This window comes from Linepithema humile, chromosome 8 (assembly GCF_040581485.1).
Source record: "Linepithema humile isolate Giens D197 chromosome 8, Lhum_UNIL_v1.0, whole genome shotgun sequence".
In the NCBI taxonomy this organism is placed as follows: Eukaryota; Metazoa; Arthropoda; class Insecta; order Hymenoptera; family Formicidae; genus Linepithema; species Linepithema humile.
In genome coordinates, this window is record NC_090135.1 from 7410577 (window position 1) to 7438268 (window position 27692).

Below are 27692 nucleotides of genomic sequence, written 5' to 3' on the forward strand. Positions count from 1 at the left end.
TTTATAATATCTTTTACGCTCCGCATTTCTGGCTCTTAGTCTTTTTTATCGTGGTTTGTTCTTGAAGAATCGCACGTTATATTAATTATATAGAAAATTGTATGCAACTTGAAACGTTAAATTATTCTAGAAGTACTTTTAGAGACATTTGTTAAATAAATTTTCTCGTCACATGAGTAAATATCAGCTCGAGAGTCATCATTAGTTACGCCATTGGCCGATATACAACAAATTTATAGTAGTCAGGATAGTCTGGTTGTCACGTAAGAGGGTGGTGAGATCATGGGGGGGGAGGGATAACATTGTTCCGGTAGTAGGGAACAGTGCCGTCTGAAGAATTTTCAACTTGCCTATATTCGAAGTGAGATATTTAGTTTACACATGTAATGTTTCGTGAATAATAATACGAATTCTGTCTGTTAAAAAATTGTGCGTGCTTGTTATCAGCAGTGACTTGTCTGCTGTTACAAGAAACGATTAATAAGAGGTGGAAACTTAAACACTCATTAAAATTAAATTACTATATATTTTGAAGTTGTGTTTGCTTCCTGTATTTTGTCGATAAAATCAAGTTTGTATTTTTCTATTCCAAATTCGTTTTCTGTAAAAAAAAACCCGAACAAAATTAGATGAAGAAATGTGAATGTATTCGAATTGTGACTTGGTTGCATGCACCAGATTTCCTGCGGATTACCAAGTCGACCAGTTCATGCCGGTACTGGTTTGGAGAACCGCTCGCTCGCGTTTTGCGGCTTTCTCCCGACGCGACCAGTCTCGGTACGGCCGCCTTTACGAGTCTTTCAGTTGAGGACACATGTCCCTGAAAATGCGCATTGAAAAGTTAATCGTATCGATAAACCGTGACATACATCGTAAATTTGGACTATGCTGTTAGGTGAAGGAATTATATCGCGCGTTTGTGCGTGTGCTGTTAAGCAATTTCGAGTGATTCAAGATTTTCGTGTTGAAAATGTCGGGAACTTAGGACAGAAGATGGGAACGTTGATTGCGTGAGAGATTAAAGTGATAAGCGAATATGTATAGTTGATGGCGTATTTTCCAAAGTGTAAAATTGCATAAATCACATGTACTTACCGTTTTAATCGTAACAACTGTGAAATATAACGTAAGTGAAGTGCTTACTAAATAAGAACCATCTTGAAATTTTTCACGCAGTAAAAGATTTGGCAAATTTAAATAAATTCTTGATAATCTATCGAGAAAAATAGAGTACGGAATATAAAGTGTTGGATAATTTATTACAACAAAAGCCTAAATATTTAATAAAATTTAACGTACTCGCTGATGGCTAATAAAAAATCAAGATTTTTAGAAAATTTAATTGCTACAATATGTCATATAATGATATCTTGCCATCAACGCAATCGACTTGTTCACGCGGGCATTGAAGTCTCCAAAATCTCTATTCATTTAGGCATTAAAATCTCCACTGCGCACACTTGTTAATATTGGCTTTACTGAAATTATATTATTATTGATATATTCTAATTCTTGTTTTAATAATTAACTCAATTTATAATTCTTGTGCGCGAAATTAGTGGTTAATCCAATTTTAATTTATTCTACATTGTCGCAATCGCCAAGTAACCATAGTAGGCCACTTAAAAGAAAATTTTAACATAAAAAATAACAAGCTGATTCAATTATTTATTAAACTGATATAATTTATTTGTTTGAAATTGATCAGAGATACCTATTTTATTCCAGAATTCTTCGCTGAAATTATACCGCCTTCTTAAAACATTTTAACGTGCTACACAAGGTGCCATTTTGAACGTTGTACCGTAACAAATGATCTCGTTGTAAAGTAAATTCCGCCGGACAGAGTATCATTACGCTGACGATGATCCGCTATAGCTAGTGCTCAACGATCTTTGCAGTATGTGACATCGGCAAGAAGGTAGACTCTTTGTGCGATAGCTCGTTCGGAGTATTCTAGAAAGATAGTGTTGTGTAGTTTCGTGCTTTTAGTTTGTGAATTTTGTGCAAAACAAACTGTCCGACCTTTTTACACGGATTAAAAATTACTTTCGCAAGCGATGCCTTTTGGATAAGCGTATATGGCTGGTAAGTGTGTTTACGACTTGGAATCTTATAGTAGAAAACGTGTGTAATAATCACAGAAATTTATTGAGACTGCAGCGTTGATTATACAAGGTGTCCTGTAATAAGAGTAATTGGAAGAAGCCTTTATTACAAACTGAAATAATGTTCTTCATCGTAATTTAATTAGACAAAAATTTCAGCAATATGTATTTCGATTAAACGTTTATATTACAGTTCCGTTCGAGCGAAATCCATTGAAAAATCTATTTGAGAAACAAAGAATGAGAAATTTGATATATATCGTTTTTATCTAAAGATATTAATTTGCGAAAATTTAATTGTTCGCAGCTCGTATTCAAGCTCTCAGTATAGATCTACAGCTTTTACATTACAGTTTTTCAACAGCTTGTATTCAGAGCTTCGTCATTGATGCAGGTTGTATAGCTTGTTGAAGCACCCTATACATCCCTGTATATAAAGGTTTACTAGAAGGCGCAAATACCGGTTTCTCTCGCGCGAGTTAGATGCAAGTATTCGCTTGTGTGCGAGTGCTCGGCTGTACATGTGTACGTTCACACGTGGCGGTATCGCGAAACTACTCACTTGACAACACTGTACGCTACGAGCAAATTATGCAATTGTATCCAATTTGGAAAAATGACTTTTAAATGTAAATGTCGTCCGACGAGGGGGTCAGCTTTCCATCTTTTGGCTCTCCACTTTCTCTCTAAACAAGTCTATTAACAAACCTCGAAGATTTACTCAACAGGATAATGACAAACTTATTATAAAATCAGTATCTCTAAATATAAGTATCCATCTCTATAACTATAAAGTTTAATTATCTATGAACGTGATTTTATTTATTAATAATTTTAAAAGTCGCAGTATCTTTCTGTCTTGTATATTTATTTGAAAGATTATTATAATTGGCATCCAAGTGCATAAACTTGTAGAGTCTGCATCAGAATGTACTGGGGATTGAGAATGATGAGTCAGAGATTAGAATTTGAAAAATTAATTGCCGCTGATAGTCAAATTACGGGTTTAATGTTATGCTAATGCATGCCATTTCTAATCCATTTCCAGAGCTGATAAAGTAATCAAATACTTTTTATTCTGTTATGTAAATTGTGAAATACTTGAAATTTGCTTTATCGCTAAACAATGTTTCTTAAAAAATTTATAATTATATCCTTCCCTAAAGATAAGAAACAAGTGTCTTTATTCGCATCTTCATTACAAGTACGCTTGTACGCGCACTCTTCGCGTGTTCAGCGATACTGGTTCTAATCTAGATAAAGCTCTCAGTTTTCCTACAAACAGCCGTGAGTCACTTTGTGATGAGAGTGGTGCTGTCAGGTGTAATTTGTGCATTTAATTCTCTAAGAATCAAGTGGATCCCTCGATTCTCGGCGTCATTATAACGCGGAGTCTCCCGTCATGCCGGATAATGGACGGAATGCGCAGGAATGTGCGGGATGGGGAGAGTGGTCTTGTTGAAGATAGTGAGAGACGAGTAGATAATTGTCAGGTATTTCCTCGGGTTCGGGATGCGTCGCGAGAAACCGGCGACTCAGACTCACGTCTGATGTGTATCGCATTTTTCGAACACGGTCGCGCGCTAAATAACATCGTGTTTTAATCAAATGCGAGAGCGGGAGCTTTTATATTTCATCGTTTCATATTTCAAACTCGATTGCTACCGGTTCGACCGCGTGAATATAGTTGATATATACGGGAGAACGAGAAGAAAATGTGCGTAAACATTTCAACCAGAACAGAGTGCGTTTGCGGCTCGCCACGGCCAGGCATGCCGCTCGTAACGCTAAGCTTCAAGAGTTTAAGGTTGAAAGGATACACCGATGCCGAGTGCAGTGTCCGAAGTGGACCGGAACGCACCGCAACATCGTTGTGATTGATATAAAAACCACCAAAGGCCGCGTTCCGGTCAATAAAACGCAAATACGGAGAGAGTTTCGCTAGTTTTGTCGCTCAGAATTGCAGGAAAGACAATGTTTATAACAAAGCACTCCGTCTTCCCACTCTTGTTGCACAAACGGATGAATCGCAACAAATAAATTGGATGTGGATGATGAACTGATTGTGATCGATAGCCAAGCTCCAGCTTGGATTGCGCTAAAACAGCGGGATAGCAAGCCTCACGACGGAGCATTATATCTTCGGGAAAAAATGAGCACTATGATAAATACGATACGATGAACTGCGAAGAGATTACGGCGCGACCATCACACACATTTACGATGATCTATAATACCATCATCAGTGGGGAAGCTTGCGGAACGCACGAGACATATTTCGCATATTTAGTACAATTTAAATATAATGAAAATATTTTAACACAATTCCGTACTATATGCTATCGGTACCAAATCTTTCCGCTATTTTTTTTTTTTTAAGAAATGCGAACTACGTTATTTCTTTTCAATTAGCCCGCGAGGGTGGATACGTGCGATTAGTGCAATTTTCGAAATTTCCTTGCAAATTTTCTTCCGACCAATTCAACGCCGCGCTTTCCACGCAGTGTAATAATTAACAGTGACCTTGATATCATTGGCGTGATATTAAGTCGTTAAGTCGGCTGCCAGCGAAACCGCTTACGATTGGAAACACTTACGACGGCAATTTCGTTAAGCTGCCGTCGATGATTTTGCAGATAGGACTTGTTCTTAATTAACTCTTCTCTTTCTTGAGAGGCGCTGTATCGATTCTATATCTTTAAAGTGTTACGAGGTTTCTCGTGGAATATTGTCTTTCTTTTTAGAAATAACAAATTTACAATCTGCAAAATATATTGCGACTTTTAAAATGAGAAGAAAATGAGTTGCAAGAATACACCTGATTTCGGATTTTTATCAGTTTTTCCTGAATAATAATTGACTTTTTATATCTATTTCCCTGTCGGGTAGAAATCGTCGGAGGCCCAACTGAAACTGTTCGGGCATCATCGCCCTAAGAGCCTTGCGTCAACAAGGAAAACCGCATCCGCACGTGCGTCCGCAGTCGCTCGCGCCCTTCGGCATTCGAGCGGTTGGTGAAGCGCAATTCCGCCGTCATATGGCATCTGATCACATTGATAGGACGTCTGCCACGCGTGACCGTATTATGTCATTAATAAGTTAGACCGGACAGGGCGCGTCTCGTACAGTTTAAGAATGAGACGCGAAGACGTTGGAGTATGCAATCGCAATGCTTGAATGGCGGCGAATATGATCGTAAGAATTTCCGATTAATATAAATCTCAGAACTGCTAATTAATCAAGAATAATTATATATTCAAAATATCTTAATCTGTCCACGGATATTAATTTAGATTTAGCATTAATTTGCATTTCATTATACTTTTACGATTTATTCGCAAATTATTATAATTTAGTCTGGCTGCAGTGACAGGTGAAGATTTAGTATTATATTATTCAAGAAATTGTTTTTATATTATGAAAATTGTCAACAGTTTTTGCTACATATTAATTCGCACCTCGCAGTACTTTCACGAGTTGCTCATAAATTCGCTCACTGTGCGCTTTCGTTCGTTCACATCGACGTTATTTCTGGAGTCGTTATGGCTACAAAAAGAGATAATCGCGACCGAGATTAATGTTCCAAACGGACGACGAGCATTGCTCTGCTAGGGGAGTGTAATAGTCTACCTCATTAGCGGACGCACTTCGGATCCTAGATCATATACCGCCACGCCAGGCATCGGGATAATTTACTGTCCGCATATTACACGGATTATACGACAAGAATTTCAAAGGCAAAGTAGTTATAGAATATTGGACAAATATAAGAATGTAAACTGTACACATGTATTTTTTGATTGAGTTAAAATTGATTTTGTCGTAGCAAATACTTTAATATTAAAGGTCACTTGAAATTAACGAAGAATAAAGATTTATTATTTACTGAAGAAGGCACACAATACTAGATAATAAATATTTATTTATTATCTATAGTATAAAGTGCATAAATTATGATATATCCACAAAAAGATGGAACACTTTCCAGACGCTTCAAATTAAGCAATTTTCAAACCACCGAAAAAAAATCATCGCAAGTAAAAAATTAAAAAAGCATTTTAAAGATTGAAGTTCGTACTTTTACGTGTTTTCGTGATTTTTTAAATTTTATTACGATTTTTTATACTAGGTAAAATGTTGTAGTTTTTGGTATTTATCACAAATTTTTCGAGAAAAATTTTTTATCAAGCTGCAGAATGTTGAATGTATGTAACTTTGAGGAAAAACTGTGAAGATAAAACATTTTTTAAATACATTCTACCTTATAAATGCTTCAGTAGTTTAAAAATTGTTCGATTTTGAACGTTTAAAGTAGTTTCCCATTTTTTTGTGGATCTTGTTCATAATATTGTATCAAAATCTATATTGCAATATTGCTCATAATGTCTAAATTGACATGTATTGCTTTTGTTACAGATGCGCGATTGGAATGGCAGAAAAGTTGCGCGAGGCGACTGCTCGTGGCGACGTTGCTCGAGTCACACGTTTACTCGACGAAAACATTAAACCATTGCCAGACGAAGTAAGATTTTTTAACTTTCGAAGTATATATCTGCAGAGTGATTTATTTAACATAAATATTTGGAATTTGCATTTATGTATTTTTACGGAATTTTATGTAATTTGCAATTTAATTTTATGTAAAAACAAGCAAAACAGGATGAAATTATGTTATTATAGAAATTTTATGTAAAATCGTATAATTATTGTCTAAAAAATTTCCTATAAAATTACCTAAAATAAGTTTTTTAAATAATAATGTTAGACGAAGCACTCTGTATTTTTTGCCATATATAATTTTATTTAATATAGTATTTTTGTGATTTTAAATTTAATGTCATATATTTTCGAAATTGGAAATAAATACAGCGAACAGAAAAAAAGAGTTCAATTTGCATAAAAATTGCCTTGATGACTAAAGAAACATGTGTGTTTTTTTATATAACACATAAATTATGATCACTAATAATTGAAGAGAAGAGAATTTTTAATATTTACTGCGAGCCTGAAAAAACAAAAAATAAGATCACCAATAGGATATGTCTCTCAATGAATTAATATTGTATATGTCTCTCGACAATTAATTTAATGATGAAAACTCAAGTACAGTTAATATTAATTTAAATTCCTTCCGTGATTGCTCGCGATGTTAGCTGGAAGGAAAACTTTATTAACAGCATCGAGCACGACTAGAAGCGATATATTAATTTCATCAATTAATTAGTTCACGCTCACACAACATGATTTCCTACGCTTGTATACTTGTGTAAGTTAGATTGATTGTAAGTTTAGAATATAGATAGGTGCGCTCGCACAAAATACATTTGTCCCATTCTCCCTTCGCGGAATGCAAACGAATGGGACCACCCAATTGATTATCCACATACTAATTAAGGTTGCTTCCACCTTAATTACCTTGATGAAATTAATCGCTGAGACTTTTCCGTCGCTGCCGGCCTCGATTTATTAATCGTCATTTCGCCGGAAGGTGAAATCCAACACGCAATTTCCAGATCGCTCTCGAGCAGTCACGATAAACGCATTGCATGAATAAATTCTGTAACAGAAAATATAACACAGTTGGTATTATATACAAATAAATATGTAACTATATTTTTCATTCTCATTCTTTTATTCAAGATTTGTCGAACTAGCTTAGTAAAAATAAAAATTATTTATAGATGCGTACTGCAATTTTTTTAGATAGCCTTACATGGATTTTACTTGATCACATTTTGATTACCGAGATAGTTAACATTACACAAATTAGTGAGTTGTAAACGAGAAAATGCAACATAAGATATCCGACAAGATTGAACGTTACGATGAATATAAAATTTACTTCACAGATATTAAACCGTTAATTTATTATCGTACGTTTAATTTCTATTGAAAGAATTAATTTTAACACAGAGAGACGAAAGTCTCGTAAAACGTTAATTTATATCGGAAGAATTTGATGTTCGGCATTGATTAAGAAATTTTCTGTCGGGAGTCACCAAACGAGAAGATATTTACTTTCGAATGTTTTTTTCACGAGCTCGTGTGTCTCTTAATTAACGAGTTTTCGGGCGTGCTTACTGGCACAGTCGCACAGTCGCACGAATGTTCAGAATTCCCATCGTGTTTTAGAATGGCCGGGGGCCGCTGTTGCTGGCCGCAGCAGGTGGCCATGTGGAAGTGTGCGAGATCCTGTTGCTGCAGGGCGTCGACGTTAGTGCAGCGGACAACGTAAGTAGTGTTGGTATAAATTTTATTTTCGCGCAGCAAAAACTATAAGCAACGATAATAAAAATATAATAAACTTTGTTCGGCATATGCTGTTGAATGATAAGACCGTTCCTGAGGAATAAAAAGGACAAGTACGTAAAGTACTGTACAATTAATTGCGGCATTATTTATTGCAATATATTATACACACTGTATAGTGTTATAGAGAAAAATATTTAGATATTTAAAATATTCCTTTATACAATTCGCCATCTAATGAATTTTATTCAGCGTGTAAACGCGATTAGCATATAGATATGATATCTTGCTGTGGTTAATTCTCTTTCGAAGAATTAAGAAACCCCATATGAGTTACCACCCCTGCTTATCCACTTAATTATAACCGGATTCTTCGCAAATAGATATCTTCTATAGTCCTTGAGCTTGCACGTATGACTTCCGGTCATGGGTCAACTAGAAACGCGCCTCCTTCTCGCTTCGTCTTCGTCTTTTCCTTCGATTCTTCCTTTACCCTCTCATTCTAACTCTCTCTCTTAGCGTATACGTGATCTTTCTTTCTCCTCTTTCGTACATGCTTAAGGCAAATAATTTCACTTCTCGACGATGGAAGACGCCTGGCGAGTGGCGATCTTTTCAAGAAAGAGTATAGAAAGAGGGAGACGAGGTAGAGGGAGAATTAATCGATGCTGAAGTCGTAGGTCGGCGCCGTGTATACGTGCGCGTCGTTTGATGCTTGTCTCTTAAATAAAAATACCTACATACAATAAGGAGTGTGTACATTATGGTTTTTATTATCAACAATCGTTCTCAAACCATGCCGCAGAAATATTGCATTTGTTTCCCGTTTTACGGTGAATATCATAAATTCCTTGTGTTTCTCACGTGGATTTCTCAATTTCGAATTTTTTTCTCAATAAAAATTCGATTTATTGCTGTTTCTTCTTATTTTTATTATAATCATCGCCTCGTTATAACATGACTTCCCGAGGATCTTCGATTTTTGAAGGATTAAATTGCAATGGCAATTTTAATATTAAATTATTTTGAAAAAAATTTTACATTAATTAAAAACTTTGTGGCTGTCAAAAATTACGTATTTATTCCTATATCTATTTGTCATGTATCGATTGTTCTCCACTCTGCAAAATTATCGGAAAAATATAGAAAAAAAATTGTATCGACCGTGACAGGATTCGAACCTGCAATCTTCGGATCCGAAGTCCGACGCCTTATCCGTTAGGCCACACGGTCTATTAAGGGTAGTTACCCCACATGTGAAGACCCCTCATCGGCTTTAGTGAAAATCAAGATTTTCCTCTTAGAATATTTGATTATTTCTTTCTAATACGTAGATATCTTTCATGCATTATCTTTGTATAAAAAATTACAAAAATTTTTGTGCTAAATTATTAAAATTTCGGAAAAATCGTTGAACGGATTCATTCGTCAATACTTAACTTTATTGATAAATCTTTTGTAATTATTTATTAACTTTATTACCCGAAAATGTGGACCATTTGCATTTCTGCTCTTCTTAGTATTTTAAAACTGTTTTCTATTGCATATTACACAAGTTGGCGCAGTATAGGCAGATCAATACTATTGTTGAACGCGGGAAGGAGAATGGGAGATAATCGCAGCTAAAACAGCTTTGATATAATTGCATTTTTATGCATAATTGAATATTGTCACAATTTTTGTAAAACAGACATAATTCTTTGGATACTGTTATGAAAAAAATTTTAAACTTTGCGAAGGAATTTCATCTTTTTCATTTTCTACATTCTGACACACTTTTCGTAATGATTAATGATCGCATATTAACATACGAAACATCACGCTCTTCACGCAAATAGAGATTGATCGTCTGTGTAAGCCCAATTTAACAAAACAAACGGTTTTGAAATTTGCTCGTCGGCACCGTTCGATCGTCACAGTTGGATCGAAAGTGGGCAGGAAACGACTCGTAAAAGCACGGGAAGATGGGCTCATGTTGCGCATATACACGTGGGTTGAAATAAAACGAAGTTATTCCCGATGTACGATACGACGCGGCTGGAGAATCGCATGCCGTCGTGGAATCCCACTATTGTCCCGCGGGCAATTAGCATGCCCGGTCCGACTCTGCTCTTCACGGGAGGGGTGAATACATTAAAACTCTCCTCGCAGCAAACATCCCGCCGGATACTCGGCAAACGTACGCGTGGGAGAACGTATATTCCTGCAAATGTGCAAGCGCATGGTACACAACTGATGTGGTTGAGTATCTGGATATATGATCCATCATTATCGATCGTGACCTTGAACGAACAGCGGTGGTCATGGGATTACATTTGATATTGGCGTTGTTAAATGTCGACTTGTGTATTCAACACGCTTTAAACAGGAGTCTAACAATATGTGATTCAATGCGCAGGCACTTGGTTGTCTAATCAGCGCGCGTTGGTGAAACCTTGAACTCGTAATTTATTATATTTGTTCAAGAAAGATAATTATTAATATAATAGTACATCAGTTCACAAAACGTAGAGCACACTTTTCAGACGCTTAAAAATTAAGCAATTTTTAAATCGTCGAAACTCGACGAAAAATTATTGCAAGCGAAAAATTAAAAAAGTATTTTAAAGATTGAAGTTTGTGCTGCACTTTCACGTGCTTTCGGCAAGGAAAAAAATTTTCTTGTGTCAAAAACGAACAACATTTTACCTACAAAGTGCGATTTTTAAAAATCTTCCTACGATTTTTTTAGCCGAGTTATGTGATTTGAAATTAAACCTGCATTTTTCACGCTAATGCTAATTCCACTGGTAAACATTATTTTGCAAAATGTAAGATTAATTTCAAAGTCGTATAACTTAACCGAAAAAAATCGTAGGAAAATTTCAAAAAACGCATTTTGTAGGTAAAATGTTGTAGTTTTTGGCACATGTCATAAATTTTTCAAGAAAAATTTGTTTATTAAACTGCAAAGTGTTGAACGTACGTAATTTTAAGAAAAAGAACAAAGTGTCTTTTTGCAGACTTAGAATTGTAAAGATAAAGAATTTTCAAAAACGGCTGAAAGCACGTGAAAGTACAAACTTCAAGCTTGAAAATGCTTTTTTAATTTTGTGTGTGTGATAATATTTTATCGAGTTTTAGCGGCTTGAATATTTTGAGCGTCTGAAGCGTCTGAAGTCTATCTATTTTTCGTGGAGTTAGTGTATAAAGCATCTCTTTAACATATTTCGAAAGCACGTATTCAATGAATCACCGATACTCTCTTTTTTCTTGATATAAGACGTTTCTTCAACTGCCTCTTTCTCTTATATTCTTTTATATTTGATTACTTAATTCTCTTCAAAAAGAGAAAAAGTACTACATGATAAGCCCTTTTTATCTTACACAACATACTTAAGTCCATATTGAAAGCCACCCACAACTTCTCGTTCTGTGGCAGCAAAGACAGTATTGATTGGTATATCGTGTCTTTCTCTGTCACTCTTAAACGATGTTATATAACCATAATAAAATTGAGATGAGCAACCGACCACTAAAAGTACCATCGATATCGTACGGTCTCGTCTTTATGCCTAGCTTCATGCCTATAATCTATGTCCTTGGAATATCAATTTGGCGAAGGCAGAGACCTCTAATTCGACGAAAAGGAATAAGTTTTAATTATGATGAACAAGCGACAGAAATTTTATTTACTTGTAACGTTAAAAACTTTTGAAATTGTAGTTAAAACGATGAAGAAGTAAGTTTGATCTAAAAGTTTTCAAAGTCAGGCTTTCGGATAGAAATAAATAGTAGTGTTGTGCGCGATCACGAAATACGTGATTCATTCTCTGTCTACCTAATCATTGGAGTTCTCCAAGTCTTCGACGAGACACCCTATATGCCAAGCAGCATCGTGCGTGAGTACGCATAAGTTAGGTGTGTGCGGCGATGCTGTCGCGAGTGGTATGGCACGGTTCATCGACCAGCGGCTGTTCGCCGAGTATGGGTGAGCAGTTGTAAGTCTCTCGGTCATCCTCTTTCGACCGTTCGCCTTTTTCCTTTGTTGCGCTACACCGTGTACCGTACACCAGTTTCTGCGAGCACCAGCTGCACGATCGCGCATCGCGCACGGACACGTCATGGAAATTTTCGTGCAGCCGATAACGAATCGCAAATTTCAACATGATAAATTTATTACAGACCGATACCGCAGATTAAACTTGATCAGCGTTACCGCGACAACACTGCGGTGAAATAAGTTTATACCCAAAATTGCAAAATGTTCATTCTTAAAAGAATAATTGCAGTTTCGCACAGCTTAAACTTCGACATATACATTGCTATATTCTTTGGAGAAGTCTACATTTTTTCGCCGTGACGCACATTTTATGGTACAGCTTAGCTTCAGTCGTAACTTTCAAAATTTATTCACTCAACATTAATCTCTTCTAAGAGAGATGAATCGCTAGTGATGGACTGAACTGAAAGTCATAGATGATCCACGACATGGAATGTGTTAATAATTAAGATAAGATGTACAAGTAACGGTCGCTAATTATCATAAAGTTCCTAAGATCATTTCTTTCATGAGATAATAGTTAAGCGTGTATTGCATTTACAAGATGATTCTATAGGCAGTAGCGACAGAATTAATAAATAAAAACCAATACAACCAAAAATCCAAATCAAATATCATTAATATACCTTAAAATGTATCAGAAAACATCAATTTTAAAAACAAAATTCGATAATTAAACTAAAAATTGATAAATTATAAATTAAAAGAGTGGTAAGCGACTTTTGTCTTACCTTAAACAACTATTGCAGATTCTATATTTGAAATTGATCTGTAGATCTTTCGAGTCACCCTGTAGTTTGGAACCGAGCGTGGAGCAACTTTCGATGAATACGTCTGCGTGTTTTCAGCATGGAAACTCGGCGCTACACGAGGCATCATGGCGTGGCTATAGTCGCACCGTGGCGGTTCTGGCGAAGGCCCTCGGGACCCAACGAGCCCCACTGCATGCCAGGAATCTCGCCGGATTTGCACCACTTCACCTTGCCTGTCAAAACGGCCATAATCAAAGCTGTCGAGAACTCCTCCTAGCCGGCAGCAATCCCGATCTACAGAACAACGTGAGCGATGCGTTGATTTTTTTCACCTGCTTTTATCGCATTCATCGTGGCGCGAAGATGAGGATAAGGATAAAAGAAAGGATTTAATATTAATATCGCGTAAAAGCCCTTAAGATAAGATACTCTAAAGTAAAAAAGAAGACAATAGAATAACATAGTACAGTTGCAACAGTTTCTACAGTGCAACGTTAATGTATGAAGATAACGGTATAAAATGACGGTAAATGTGCGAAAGTGATTTGTAATTATAAATTAACACAGTTATAGCTACACACGATACATTAAGTAACAAAGTTGCATTACTGCTATCGCTATTTTATCATCTACAAAATTCTTCTTTAAATTAATAACTGTTTCACCACTTTCTATGAATTCTTAACAATCAATACTTTGATAATTAAGTTTTTGAAAATTAGTGTTTAAAAAGCAAATGTTTACGCGTTAATGATATAAAAAGTAGATAAAATGATTGAAAAAAGGAATATAGTGTATGCGATCTAGAAACAAGCAATAAGAGATCGTTAAACAAATATTTTCCTACCTCTCTCAGTGCGGATGTTTTTCAGTAATTGTATCAGTTCATCAAAGAATTAAATCTTGATAATTTATTTGTTTCAGTATGGCGATACACCACTTCACACTTCCGCACGTTATGGCCATGCCGGTGTAACTCGCATATTAATCTCAGCTCTGTGCAGAGTGTCTGATCAAAATAAAGTATGAAGTTTTTAAATAATATAATATTTCGTTGTACTTTCGGTCTACGAAACTTTTTTTTATCGTAACGTTTCTTTACATTCTTACCTTTTCTCTTTCTTCAATTATTCAACAAGAATTTTTAGAACATTTATTAAATATTAAATCTTAAAAATTATTTTCAATTTGTTTGTTCATTCTACTTTAGAATGGCGATACTGCCTTGCACATAGCCGCAGCGATGGGTCGTCGAAAGTTGACGCGAATTCTTTTGGAAGCCGGTTGTGATCGAAGTCTACGAAACAAACAAAACGAAACGGCGAAGGACATCGCGCGTCGCAAGAATCATAATGAAATCCTGGATATTATCTCTAAGGCTCGCGGTAAAAGCCGGACGCGTAGCAAAAGCCGCGAAAGAGACTCGATAGATGGAAAAATAGACGACGGTAAGGACAAATTAATTAGCTTGTCAGCATATACATTTAACATACTCATCCTGATAAATGTGATGACTTTATTCGGTTAGGTAAGGCGATTAAGTCGGAAAAAAAGCGAGAAAAAACTGAAAGCGGCACGAGCGGTGGCGGCGGGAGTAGCTCGAAGAAAGACCGAAAGAAACACAAGTCCAGCAGTAAGCAGCACAAAGTTCGCTTTGAAAAAGCCATCATGGGCCGGCAATGGTCTCCTTACGGCTGTCACTACTATCCGGACCCGGAAGCGTTTCCTCAGCCCCGTCTGGATTCTCTGCCATCTGATCCTTTAGGACGGGGCGAGCAATATTATCTGGACCTGGCGGGCAACATAAGAAAAGGCCCGGTGGGTGTGGGATACACGTGCTATTGCGCACCGTTCTTCCGACATATGGAGGCCAAGCTCGAACGAGACAAGGCCGAGTTGAAAGCACACATCGATCAGGCTCACGAGAGACTCGACTTGAAAGTGGCGAATTTAGAGAGGAAGACCAGGGGACAAATCTCGGAGTTGACCAAGTGCGTTCAAGAAGAGCGATTCAAATGCGACGAAAGGTACTCGCATCTCCAGCAACGTCTGCATCGAGGGGCGCGAGGTAGATATAGCGAAAGGCCGATGAAAACTAATTACAATCAATCGGAAGTGGTGCTACCGACCAGAACAAGATCGCTGGAAGATCTGTTGGACGACCGGCCGCAGGATCGTAGTTTCGAAATTCCAGGTGAAACCCCGGTTCACCGCGGAAGTTTGGATGATCTGGATATACCGGCTATACCTAGACTCAGTACATCCATGAGAGACTTGCCGTCGGGGTCTGGTGTTGCCAGATCGACACTCAGAGTGTTGGATATTCCTCCGAGATTGAACGAAACGTTCGACGGAGTCATCAGACAAAGCGAAACCTTGCCTTTAGACAGAGAATTATCTTCTGTGGAGGGCAGACGCCAGCAAAGGGTAAGATTTAACTGATTCTTTTTGCAATTACTATTATCTTTGTACTAAGTAAACGATAAAATTGCAAATTTACGATCACTGTTTAGAAAGATTTTAAATGCCAACAATAAAGTTACTTATTACTTTCTTCGTCATCTGTGACAAATAATAGAGCATTAAGCTATTGTAAGAAAAAACCGGAGGCATTTTTGCACTTAAATATTTGTTCCTTGTTTTTTTAAGAATATGAACATGTCTTCGGATGCAAATAAGGCCCGAAAGATCGGGGATGAAACTACGATGGACTGGAATGGTGGTCGTTGCAGCGTGCATGAGATAATTAAGCGGTTTCAACAAGTACCTGATATGCATAGTGGCTGGCGAAGAATTCGTTCCGGCAATAGCGAAGCGACCAGCCTGGACGGACACACTAAGTGCTCGCAAAATCAGAGAGTACATTCTCAAGGTAATGCAATGTATTAACAAAATGTTTGACCAGAATTAAGTTAGAGAAAATGAGAAAAGAATAATTAGGGAAGAATCTGATATTTGCTTTCTAACGAAAATTGTTCATGTATTTAATAACTATATAAATATGCAAACTACACTAGTTTATAAAAAATAGACATTTTTTAAACGTTTAAAATCGAGTAATTTTTAAATCGCTAAAACTCGATAAAAAACTATTGCGGACAAAAATTAAAAAAGTGTTTTTAAGGTCGAGGTTTGTACATGCTTTAGGCCGTTTTTGAAATCTTTTTCTTTATAGTAAAAAAAACATTGTTCTATCCTTTAACATTAAGTACGCATGTTTCAACAATCTGCAGCTCGATAAGAAAATTAAGATAAGTGCCAAAAACTACAACATTTTACCTACAAAACAAAGTAGGCCTATAGGCAAACGCGAGATAGAAACGGCCCACGAATTGAAGAGATCGGGTAAATACAAAATAGAGACGTCAATGAATTCTGCGCCACTTTTCTAAATTTTCCCACGATTTTTTTGGTCAAATTATACGATGCGCCATTAATATGCACGAATGCATGAGTGTTCTATGTAGGCACTCAGACATTCGGCCGCGCTGCTCTTCCGCGTCAACGCAAAAAGTAATTTTGAGCGTTTAAAGAGTGTTTCCCATTTTTTGTGGACTAGTGTATAAATCCTCGGTATTTTCTCAATACGAACTGATTCGAATAATTTATTATAACAGATATCAATGTTATAGACAACGACAGCGAAAGTAGTGAAGCAGAAGATGACGATGCCGAACAACCCGAAGCATATAAAGGAACAAACTGCCGACAAAGTATACCCGAAGTCGTGCATTATGACGACAGTATCGCGAGAATGCCTTACAGATCACGTAATCCTGTATACAGTCCGACACCACCTCTGCACGATACTCATAACGATTCTGGATACAGCACTCGCATGTACGGCTCTAGCAAAGGCGCATCGCCTTCGTTGTCAGGTAAATACGAAGAGAGTTGATGTTAACAAAAAAAATGACAGATATGTCACTCATTAAACGTTTCGTTTAACAAATTATTTCACATTTTAAATTAGACTGTGACTGTTAGACTCGTTAATCGAAAATTGATGCGTTGGAATACTCTAAAATATCATTTTATCTTTGTATAGGTCAACTGGAATGCGATGTGATCTTACCACCTTCGACGGGATCATTCACAAGTAGAGAACAACTAGCCGCCTTATTGGAGCAGCCAAGGGGACACGATTTAACAGTTTACGAGCGAAATGCTGATAATGTCGTTATTAACATCGGTACCGCCAGTTTGGTTTAGCGCAACTGGCACTATAGTTTCGGCAGAAAATAGCATAGCCTTTAAAATACAGTTGTATTGTGTACATAAAATATGCAAGCTGCTCCAAAATGTTGAAGCAATGACTGTTTTATTATTATTATTATCGTTATAAGTGACATATCCGTCCGCGTTGCCATGACTTTATTTTACAAAAGTAGAAATAAACATTTAATGAGAGCAGCAATATTTATTATTTGTGTATTATATGTGAATTGTAAAGGTAAATATGTATAACAAGTGATTATTGAAACGTTTGATTGATAAAAAACAGCAGCAAATTTAACCGACATTTATAGCTAACAATAAATCATTTTATGCACTATAATTTCAACTTCTGTTATTTTTGATACTTACTTATTTATGTCGTTCTTATATCCATATACACAGCTGCAGTAAATTTTATCAATAGTTGCGTGCACATCATCCATTTATTTTCATATGTCTTATATAATTTTTGCATTTCTTCTTTTTTTGTAAACTGAAAAAGGAAAAGATAAAGAAAAAATCATAATTATTGGTTATACGTTTACATTTACCGTGATATGTATGTAAATGCAATTTCAATATGTATATTGCAATAAAAATAAACAATATTAATTCCAACATGCGTTAATATTAATTTTTCGAAATATTTTTGAAAGTTTTATATATTCTCTCTTCTTGTTCTGCCAAAAAAAGAAAGTAAAAAGATATACTTAAACAATCTTAGATTGATTTCTATTTTTTTAAATCCATAATAAAAATGTTAAAAAATTTTGTTACTTTAATTAACATAAATTTATGAAATAGATTATATTCGCTCATATAATCTCATATCAATATAAAAATAGATAAAAGATTTTCTAATTATCATCAAATTTCTACATTTTCATCAGATGATCATATAGAAAGATATTGATCGATTACCGATATGAAATTGTTGAAGAATCTGCATTGATTTTCTCCCAGCATTTGTTGAATAATGTTGGATAACTACTTCTAGCTCTAGGCACTCTAAAAAAGAAAATAATTATTATTAAAAAACCGATTTTTCTTTAAAATCTGTTAATTGAAGATTAGAATTTGACCAATCAGGTAATCTTAATTTTGTCCAGTACATTTCTAACGCACGAATATCCAGACACGTCATATACGCTCTGAATTGTCCAAATTTGCAAGTTTATGTGGAAAGGCATTGCTGGATGCATCTCGTCGGTGGTTCAGGTTCTGCAAGAAAGAAAGGAAAAGACAAAATCGCACGAATTAGTGGAAGAGCTAAAAAAAATAGGCTTCATGTTAATTATAATAAGTATATTCAATAGTGACAGAAGTACCTTGGTTTCTGAACGCGCTTGTAGCAATTAGTAGAGCGTGCTGCTGGTGTTGCACTTGCGTAAAAACAAATATAGAAGTTCTGCAATAAATCAGGACCTGTCATCAACCGTTCGTTGCTGTAAATTAATACTGCATTGTCCAGTTAGGTTATTTTCTTTGGCAAGCAGCTGGCCTCAAAGCACATTATGCACACACACACATATGTACATATATGGATTTTGTACAAGTGCTGACAGAGAATTTTGCAGAATTTGTGTGAACCTAAAAAAGAAGCAAGGTGTCAGATAAAGGCAGATAAAGCAAAAAGAGGTGTAAGAGTTATGTAAAGCATCATGCAACATGTTAAATCACAAATCAGTCAGAAATCAAAACATGTGTGGGAAACTATGCTATTTATAACATCAGTGATACGATGATTAACATTGGTATTCTACATGGAATGTGCTGTAACATAAAGAGCAGAATCTTGTATTGAATTCTACTGTTATAACATATGACATCTCAGATGCCGATGATCATGGCGCAGAAAGAAGGCGAGCAATACCCGCTTCATAAATGTATATTTCAAGGTGATGTGAAAACATTGAGTTCTTTAATTAGGACACATGACATAGCTGAGAAGGATAAACAAGGTTTGCTCCAATATTACAACATGATCATATTCTAAGCCCATTTCATATATTCTCTCATTAATATCTGTATATAAAGATGTTTAGACTTTTGTATTAAATGTAAGAAATATATCAGAGCTTGATATATGTAATTCTGTCATGTTTTCTGTCATAGGAAATTCACCTTTGCATTTAGCTGTGATGTTGGGAAGAAAAGGTATATATATTATTAAATTTTACTCTACATTTGAACTATCAAACTGCATTAAATGTCACAGAGAAAAAAGATATAAGTAGATAATGTATATTTTACCTCTTTTTTTTATAGAATGTATTCGATTATTGCTTGCACATGGTGCGCCTGTAAAAGTGAAGAATCTAGCTGGTTGGAGTCCATTGGCTGAAGCAATTAGTTATGGAGATAGACATACCAGTTCGTATAAAATAAAGTGATAATATATAGATGTGTAGCATCCTGTGTGTTAGTTTTAACTTTTAAGAATTTTAAGTAGTTGAAGATAAAACAATTCAGTAGCAGTGATATTTATATATGCATTATATGCATTTGCAAGATGTAAAATCAAAGTTGTGATTTTGTAATTTTTCTCGTAGTATCATCTTTAGTACGTAAATTGAAGGAACAAGCAAGAAAGCAGATGGAAGAAAGGAGGCCAAATTTAGTTGCCGCTTTGCATCAAATGGGCGATTTTTATATGGAATTAAAATGGGATTTTCAGAGCTGGGGTAAGTTTCTCACATGCTTCTTTCTGTTTCTAATTGCGTAATTATTTTCGTTGCAGAATTACATTGTTTATCACACTGCACGCACCTGGAAAAGTGGGAAGCGACAATCGGGATGTTTGCTTCCGCAAATATGGCATCAGTTTTTTCGTAGCACTTTTTCACCATAATATGTGCTTTTGCTTTGATGTAACTGATTTCCTCGAATTAACATCGCTGAACCAAATAATTTGTTCCTCTTTGTACTTTCCACAAATCTATGTTAATTTATGTATAAATATTTGCTAGATTTCTTTTTCAAGACGACATATATAGAAATATCTTTCAAGTTTTTAATTTTTGTTATCAATTTCAAGCTATAAAAATTTATCGATTGTTTTCAACACTTTCTTATCAGAATTTTTTAAATCTAAAAAATTAGTAGAGTTAGCTAAGTAGAAAAATTTGCGATTTTTAATATGAAAAATTGGGTCTACTTTCGCCATCTACCTTTGGGTTTATTTTTGTTTCCTTCTCGATACCAAAGTTTTCAATATTGCTTACGAACTATTGTTCGCATTTCGCGAACTCGCTGTATATTTTTCCAAACTTATCTTTCTGAAACAAAATTTAGCCGTCTAAACTGGTCTTCACGGCTTTCTAGCATTCGTATCTTTCCCTGAACTTTATAAATAATCGGAAAATTTACACGGCACACAAAGCCGCTCAAGTGATTCGAAGAAAACCAGGAATTTTTGAAAGAATTCACAATTTTGTGATGCGAAGATAATAAAGTGTGTGTGGAAATGGAAGGAGCGCATGTGGAACATCCGTAAATATCATGATGTAACATACTCATACGTTTTCACATTGCACACCATGAATGGAAGTAAGCGAATCACTTGTGCAAAACTGAAAATACACTTATAACTCTGAAAGAATTGGTTTTTTAATCTATGTTTATAATCTTTTTTACTTAATGTAGTGAGTAGTATCTATCTCGTAAGTCCTCAATCCTTTCCTATTATATTCCATCCTGTATAGGCACATTACCGTGTATGTTACATCAAAGTCAATGTTTTGGAATTTTAAAACTTTATATTTATTTTTTATTTTATTGTGCTTTTATGACGAATGTCTCGTAGGTGTTGTCATTTCGATCGTCAAAACTTCTGTTATGTGAAAATTTGCTAAGTCCGTATAACAATAGATTTGAGAGAAATAGGATACTTTGTGATATTTGTAAAAATTGCACGAATTTTTATTTTATATCTGTAGCAATTAATGGCTCTATTATTGGTACTTCCTTTTTTTTTTGATAAAAAAAAGTCTAGATATAAGCGTCAATAATAAAACTGTCGTAACTGAAAATATACCAAGGAGAAAAATTTCAGATTAAATATTATTTTGAATTTTTTTATATTCATAAATCATAAAATTCTTAAATTGTTGATTAGACAGTTACGACAGTATTATGAGGCTGCGACATGCCTCGCTCATCCTCTGCGCTGAAGATAAGGTAAGTATATAATTAATAAAACATACTTCAATAAAGGTACCTAAACAGGTATCTAAATTTAAAAGAATAGCATAAAATGACATAATTTGGATCGTTTCTTCATAAATGTTTTTAGTTATTATTTTTAAACGATAATGACTTATTTTTTAAATAATGTATGTATATATGTATATGTAATGTCGTAATATTAAAAACTTGAAATTTATGGTGATTATTAAAAGTTAAGTATTAAGTCGTATCTAAAATGGACTTTAATAAATAAAGAATTCGTAAATACATCGAGTTATCAAGAAGTGAGTTCGAATGACTTATTCCTACTTTTTCAGATGCATTATATACGTTTTTCTAACTATATATCAATGTAATTTTTTAAGTTCTTGTCTGTCGATTAATGTTAAATACGTCTGTTCCTTTCAGTACCATTAGTTTCGAGAGTGTTGCCGTCAGATATATGTAAGATCCATAAAAGTGGAGCTTCAATTAGGATGGACACTACTCTTGTAGACTTTAATGACATGCGATGGGAAAGGGGTGATATATCTTTCATCTTCAATGGTGACCAAAAGCCCAGCCATTCATTGACTGTCCTTGACAATAAAGCCAAACTTTTCCAAAGAGTGAGATATGAGGTTAACAGTTTCTTTAAAATTATCCATTTTTTAAAATATTTTTATATGTATAACGTATTAAAAAAATATAATAGTTTCATTTTGTGTATGTAATAAAAGTTTCGAATATTCTTTGACAATGTTCTTAATGTAATGATTAATTCGATTCATGTCTCTCTTATGTTGAAATAGAATCTTACGATAGAAAAATCAAATTTTGATAGTGATTTTTAAAAGTGATTTATATTAAAGCAATTATCTGTTTTGTATGGATTTTTAGGAAACAGAACTTGAGATAGAGGATGAAGTTGATATTCTTATGTCTAGCGATATCATGGCAGCGCAAATGTCCACGAAAAATATCACGTTTTCTAGAGCACAAACGGGGTGGATTTTTAGAGAAGATAAAAGGGCAAGTATATATATATATATTAAACTAGTGTTGACAAAGAGTGAAGCGCAGTTGAATCTCGAACCAACTATGCTTTTTTTTAAGTAAAAACTTCTTTAATTTTTCTATAGTTTTTTTCTTAATTATGGAAAAAGGCAATACTAACATAAAAATTTATATTTAAGGAAATGGTGGGCGCCTTCAATGCCGATTTTTATCAAATCAATGGCATGGTACTGGAAAGTCGAAAGCGTCGTGAACATTTGAGCGAGGAAGATCTTCAAAAAAATAAAGCGATCATGGAGTCTCTTACGAAGGGCAGTTCTCAAGGGTTTAAAAATGGCGAGGTGAGAAAGCACTTGAAGTGTTTGTTCATTATTACTTTAGTTATAAGATCGTGTAAAATTATCATTTGTTTATTCTATTTATTTAGCCTCCTATGAGAAGAGCATCGTTGAACCCACCGCCAGAATCAAATATAACTTGGGATGAATATATCATTGCGCCACCCGGCCAGTGTCCGCTTTTAGGAAGAAATCTTGTTTATAAAGAAAGTAGTAAATCCTTCAAAGCCACTGTGGCGATGAGTCCGAACTTCCCCCTCACTGTCGACATGTTACTCAATGTTTTGGAAGTAATCGCACCGTTTAAGCATCTAAGCAAGTTACGGCAATTCGTACTCATGAAGTTGCCCCCTGGATTTCCGGTCAAGATCGACATACCGATTTTGCCTACAGTCACTGCTAAAATAACTTTTCAAGAGTTTGCCTTTCGAAATGACATAGATCCAGAATTATTTCAAGTGCCATCAGACTACTTTGAAGATCCAATGAGGTAAATTTGTTTTTGATAAAATAGACTGCATATACATTATTTTTATAAAATTTTAACATAAAAATTACGTACTTAACGTTACGTAAAAGATTTAAAATTCTCAACGATAAAAGATTCCTTGAGTTCGGAGTTTCAAAAATTTATTACAAATAAATTATACATCCAACACATTTCACATACATACATATACATATATTATTTTCAATCTGAGGCACAATAATACATTTCAGAAGTTACGGTGCGTACGTGACTATGATGATGGTTCTGCATACCGCGTCATGTACTTGAGGATAATCTTCAAGATAAAGATAAAAAGAGCATTTTGTTATCGGACTTATCAATTTTTGTTATTCAACAAATCTTTTATTTTGTTAATATATTATGTATTTTTTGTTTTTAATTATATTTAAATTATCAGTAAAATAATAAAATAAATATATATATAAAATTATCTCGATATTGACACAAGTAGATATTGTGAACATTTATTTTGACAGTACATCTCGTTTAACACACTAATACGTAATAATAAGTTTTTTCTAACAACTGCATGTTTGTGTCTTATTGTCAAAGTTTCCTTTTTTCGAAGCATTGGCAATATATTGTAAGATATATTTATGTCATTTATATCTCAAAACGCGTTTAAAAATAAGTCAGATAAATGCTAGTTATATTTATTTCATTTCTAACACAGTTTAAAACGTCTAATAATCAATTTTTTAACGCTAAATATATTTAAGAATCTTTATCGTAAAAACAGCCATTTAACATTTTATGTTTTTCATATCATTTTACAGTAACCACATGACACGTAACATTTTTACTAACCATTAATAATCGCTTTTCAGATTTCCAGACTTATGACGCTTCGACATCCTAACATTAATCGAGGTCCAGCCTAGTTGGTGTCTGTTTTCTTCTGTGCTAGAAGACAATCTGACTTTCGAGATTTGGTCCAATCTGGAAAGCATCCAAGCACTCAAGCCATTGTGTGTTGTTCATTAAGTAACTTATCATTATAATTCACTCACACCTAACAGCGAATAATGTCGAGTATTTCGGGACGTTTAATAGAAAAGTAAAATTACAGAAGATAAATTTGTGCACTAAAATCAGATAAATTTACACACGGCATCACTATTTACTACCTAATCTTAATTACGTTTGTCTACTTAATTTGCCAAGTAGACTAACACTTTTATGAAGAGATAAAGGTTATTTACGTGTCGTGCTACATTCGGGAAAAAATATATATATTGCATACGATAAGCGATATAACATACTTTCTTAAAATACCGTGTGATCTAAATTCTCATTTTTTAAATTTGCTTGGAACTTTCTTCTTGTGCTGACAGTTCGATATTACAATACCAGAAATGGAAAACTATATACAATTTACTTCCACAGTATTGATAAATAAATTCTTGTCAGTAATGATAGTGAACAAAAAGAACAAATTTTGATGTGTGCGTGTATAGTGACAAAAAAATATTCGTATGATTTTTCGTTATGTGATATCAATATGACACTGAAATGACGAGGTAGGAGGCTTAATAATTATTGAATCGAGTGAAATAGATACTGAATATTGTAGTATTACTATATTAGTATTTTGCACTTTTCGCAAATTATCAATCTACTCTAATCAGCGAAGATAACTGTTTACATTTATTTCTTCGCTATTTTTACAAGCAATATGTATTTTTACTATTAGAATTTTGAAAATGCTATAGTATTCAAAATTGAACACATAAAAAAATATTAGTCTAGAATTCTCCATTATTATCGGTTCACCGGTTGTGTAGCTTGCATTGCAGTAATTATAATAATTCTCTTTTAGTCCAAACAATGTTTTCGAATGGAACTTGCACGAGCTATCCTTGCACGAATCGGTGCATAAAGTCATTCTTAAGATATATTTAAAATATAACGATTCGTACTCATACTGCATTCAATACTTTACCGTTGTTATTTAATTATGAATATTTTAATTATACAAAGTATTGAACAATGTGCTTGCAAACTTCATCTTCGAATTTTTTCATCAATTTGAAGTAGACTCTTCTTCGGTAAAAACTATTTCATTTTTCTATATATTCTTAATTTTTAACATTAAATTCCTAAATTGTTGAAATAAATGTTCAAATCTGTTTGAAGTTTCGTGAAAAATAGAAATTTTACTTACGAAACGTGGTTTTTAAAAATTTGCTACGATTTTTTTAGCCGAGTTATATGACTTTAAAGATAAACTTGTATTTTTTACGCTAATGTTACTGCCGATAGTAAACGTTATTTTGCGCAGAATGTAGGGTTAATTTTAAAGTTGCGTAATTTGTAAAAAAAAATAGTTGCAAAATTTAAAAAGACGCGTTTTTTGTAGGTGAAATGTTGTAGTTTTTGACACTTTTCATAAATTTTGCGAAAAAAAATTTATTGACAACAAAACAATGTGTTCTTTCTTCGGACTTAGAAGTGTAAAGATAAAAAATTTTCATAAACGACCTAAAGCACGTAAAAGTGCGGCAGCCAGTACGGCCGATGCGCGCCATTAATACGCACGATGCTGTAGTAATGGCGCGCACTCGGTCGCATTATCGCTGTGCCGCGTCGAAACGTTCAGACGCTTAAAATTGACCAATCTTCAAACTGCTGTAATTCGGCGAAAAATTCACGTAAACAAAAAATTAAAAAAGCATTTTATAGCTTGAAACTTGTACTTTTATGTGCTTCATCAAATTTAAAAAAAAACGGCACGTAAAGGTATAAATTTCAAGCTTCAAAATTTTTTTTAATTTGTTGTCAGCGGTGACTTTTAGTGTAGTATCAAATTACATTTATAGTTATTAATTTATAAATAATTATTTTATTTTAATCTCGCCTAACTCAATATCAATAAGCCTTTTCACTCTCACATTTATGAAGTTTTTTTTGCATTTGTGGATTGATTTTGAAGTTTGCACGCGCAGATTTTCAGGTCTTTGTATATATGTTATGTTATGTGTAAATAACTTATTAGACAATATTGTTTAAAGAATGCGAAGATATGAGTCCGAGTCAAATCTTCCTCGCTATGACTTTTAAATAAACGATTCTTAAACAATCACAATGAGATCCAGCTCGATGACGCTTTTGTGAAGTTGTGGATTTTTCAGTGAATAATAAACAAATTTCCAAATAAACAAACAAATTTTTTGCGTATTTTCTCAATCCCATTTATTGTAATGTTTTAACTAAACTAAAGGTAACATCCACCAAACATATATATACAATATACAAAATTATATATTTTAATGTGTGTGGTGTGTAAAAGATAAAAAAACATTAAATAAAAATGAAAAATTATACCTGAAAAATCACACTTAAAAAATAAAAACTTTTAATTAAAGTCTGAAAAATTAAAATATTTAGTTAAAATCTGAAAATAAATATAGATAAAAAATTAAATTTTCGTGAAGTTACATCAAGCAGCATGTTAAGAAACTTTCTTAAAAGCATTAACCAGATATACATATACATATCAAATATATAAATATAAAATATAAAGAAACATTAAATAAAAGTCTGAAAAATCATACCTGACAAATTACACCTAAAAAATAAAAGCGTTTAATAAAAATATAAAAAATATTTATTTTGTTTTAGGAAACTATTCTTCATTTTTCATTGTCCTAATATATCATTGTTCGATAACCTAAAACAAATAAATGTGAATATTGTCGAATTGGAAATTTTATTTTGTACATTTATATTCATGTTGTACATTTATTGAAGATTCCATTTGCATCATTTTACATATAAGAGATCGACTACGACGGTAATCGCAATTATGTAAGAAATTGAAAAAACATTCATATCTCTTAAGTGATAAGTAGGTAATCGCAAAAGAATACAAATAAAATTTTCAAATAAACGGAACATTTTTTTATCGAAAAATAAATAGAGGAAAATATATTTTCTTATATATATTGCCCTCTTCATTTTTCACCGAAATAATACACAAAATAACATAAAACAGAAATAATATTAAATAAAAGGAAGATGTACCCTCATCATTCCTTTGAACTCGATATTTCAATTATAAAAATTAATATAATAGTTTATTTGCTATCAAGATGTCAATAAAGACGTTTAAACGTTTAAAAGATTTATGGAAAATTTAAAAGATTTTACTTGAAAAGAGCAAAGTATCTTATAAAACTGTAAAAAACTTTCCTATCGTGAAAGTTATTTTCTATATATTTAAACATCTAAACGCCTTACTTTCAATATAATGCTTTATTTGCGGAAGAAATTTCTTTCGTTTTTCGAAAG

At 34.0% G+C, this 27692-nt stretch overlaps 2 protein-coding genes, 1 long non-coding RNA gene and 1 other non-coding gene across 9 annotated transcripts; 2 read left to right on the forward strand and 2 right to left on the reverse strand.

Annotated features, from left to right (window-relative positions):
- Positions 1-1946: 1946 nt before the first annotated feature.
- Positions 1947-18970, forward strand: dgo (ankyrin repeat domain containing protein 6 diego). 3 transcript variants are annotated; one of them, XM_012364153.2, is made up of 10 exons: positions 1947-2088; positions 6525-6630; positions 8241-8339; positions 13248-13457; positions 14076-14174; positions 14362-14599; positions 14680-15578; positions 15801-16023; positions 16769-17029; positions 17200-18970. In XM_012364153.2, the coding sequence occupies exons 2-10, from the start codon at positions 6538-6540 to the stop codon at positions 17361-17363; spliced, it is 2286 nt and encodes a 761-aa protein (XP_012219576.1). In that variant the 5' UTR covers positions 1947-2088; positions 6525-6537; the 3' UTR covers positions 17364-18970. The 3 variants fall into 3 exon arrangements, with proteins under 3 accessions (XP_012219576.1, XP_067216393.1, XP_067216394.1); XM_067360292.1 differs by lacking the exon at positions 1947-2088 and having other exon boundaries at positions 3284-6630; XM_067360293.1 differs by lacking the exon at positions 1947-2088 and having other exon boundaries at positions 3292-6630; positions 16784-17029.
- Positions 2057-18838, reverse strand: LOC105670569 (uncharacterized). 2 transcript variants are annotated; one of them, XR_010891457.1, is made up of 8 exons: positions 18698-18838; positions 18482-18590; positions 18291-18377; positions 17739-17862; positions 13999-14160; positions 13131-13445; positions 7524-7665; positions 2057-2183 (listed from the first exon to the last, which is right to left on the reverse strand). It is a non-coding gene; the product is annotated as an uncharacterized lncRNA (long non-coding RNA). The 2 variants fall into 2 exon arrangements; XR_001100456.2 differs by lacking the exon at positions 2057-2183 and having other exon boundaries at positions 7218-7665.
- Positions 9518-9590, reverse strand: TRNAR-UCG (transfer RNA arginine (anticodon UCG)). Its single transcript has one exon. It is a non-coding gene; the product is annotated as a tRNA-Arg (tRNA).
- LOC105670567 (ankyrin repeat domain-containing protein 13C) lies at positions 18509-26568 on the forward strand. Of its 3 annotated transcripts, none has more exons than XM_012364155.2 (9): positions 18509-19330; positions 19485-19526; positions 19638-19742; positions 19922-20053; positions 21966-22165; positions 22437-22568; positions 22733-22894; positions 22981-23381; positions 23612-23832. In XM_012364155.2, exons 1-9 carry the CDS (start codon positions 19192-19194, stop codon positions 23667-23669), a joined length of 1371 nt encoding a protein of 456 aa, XP_012219578.1. In that variant the 5' UTR covers positions 18509-19191; the 3' UTR covers positions 23670-23832. The 3 variants fall into 3 exon arrangements, with proteins under 3 accessions (XP_012219578.1, XP_012219577.1, XP_012219579.1); XM_012364154.2 differs by having other exon boundaries at positions 18513-19330; positions 21966-22177; XM_012364156.2 differs by lacking the exon at positions 23612-23832 and adding an exon at positions 24230-26568 and having other exon boundaries at positions 18517-19330; positions 21966-22177.
- Positions 26569-27692: the final 1124 nt, after the last annotated feature.

Excerpts from the sequence above, each read along its gene's own strand:
- dgo (XM_067360292.1), top strand. The coding sequence starts at position 6,505 with ATGTATTGCTTTTGTTACAGATGCGCGATTGGAATGGCAGAAAAGTTG. Across the intron at positions 6,631-8,240 it reads TTAAACCATTGCCAGACGAA|AATGGCCGGGGGCCGCTGTT; the intron begins GTAAGATTTTTT and ends ATCGTGTTTTAG. Across the intron at positions 14,175-14,361 it reads GAGTGTCTGATCAAAATAAA|AATGGCGATACTGCCTTGCA; the intron begins GTATGAAGTTTT and ends ATTCTACTTTAG.
- LOC105670567 (XM_012364154.2), top strand. The coding sequence starts at position 19,192 with ATGACATCTCAGATGCCGATGATCATGGCGCAGAAAGAAGGCGAGCAA. Across the intron at positions 19,331-19,484 it reads AGCTGAGAAGGATAAACAAG|GAAATTCACCTTTGCATTTA; the intron begins GTTTGCTCCAAT and ends TTTCTGTCATAG. Across the intron at positions 19,527-19,637 it reads TGTGATGTTGGGAAGAAAAG|AATGTATTCGATTATTGCTT; the intron begins GTATATATATTA and ends TTTTTTTTATAG.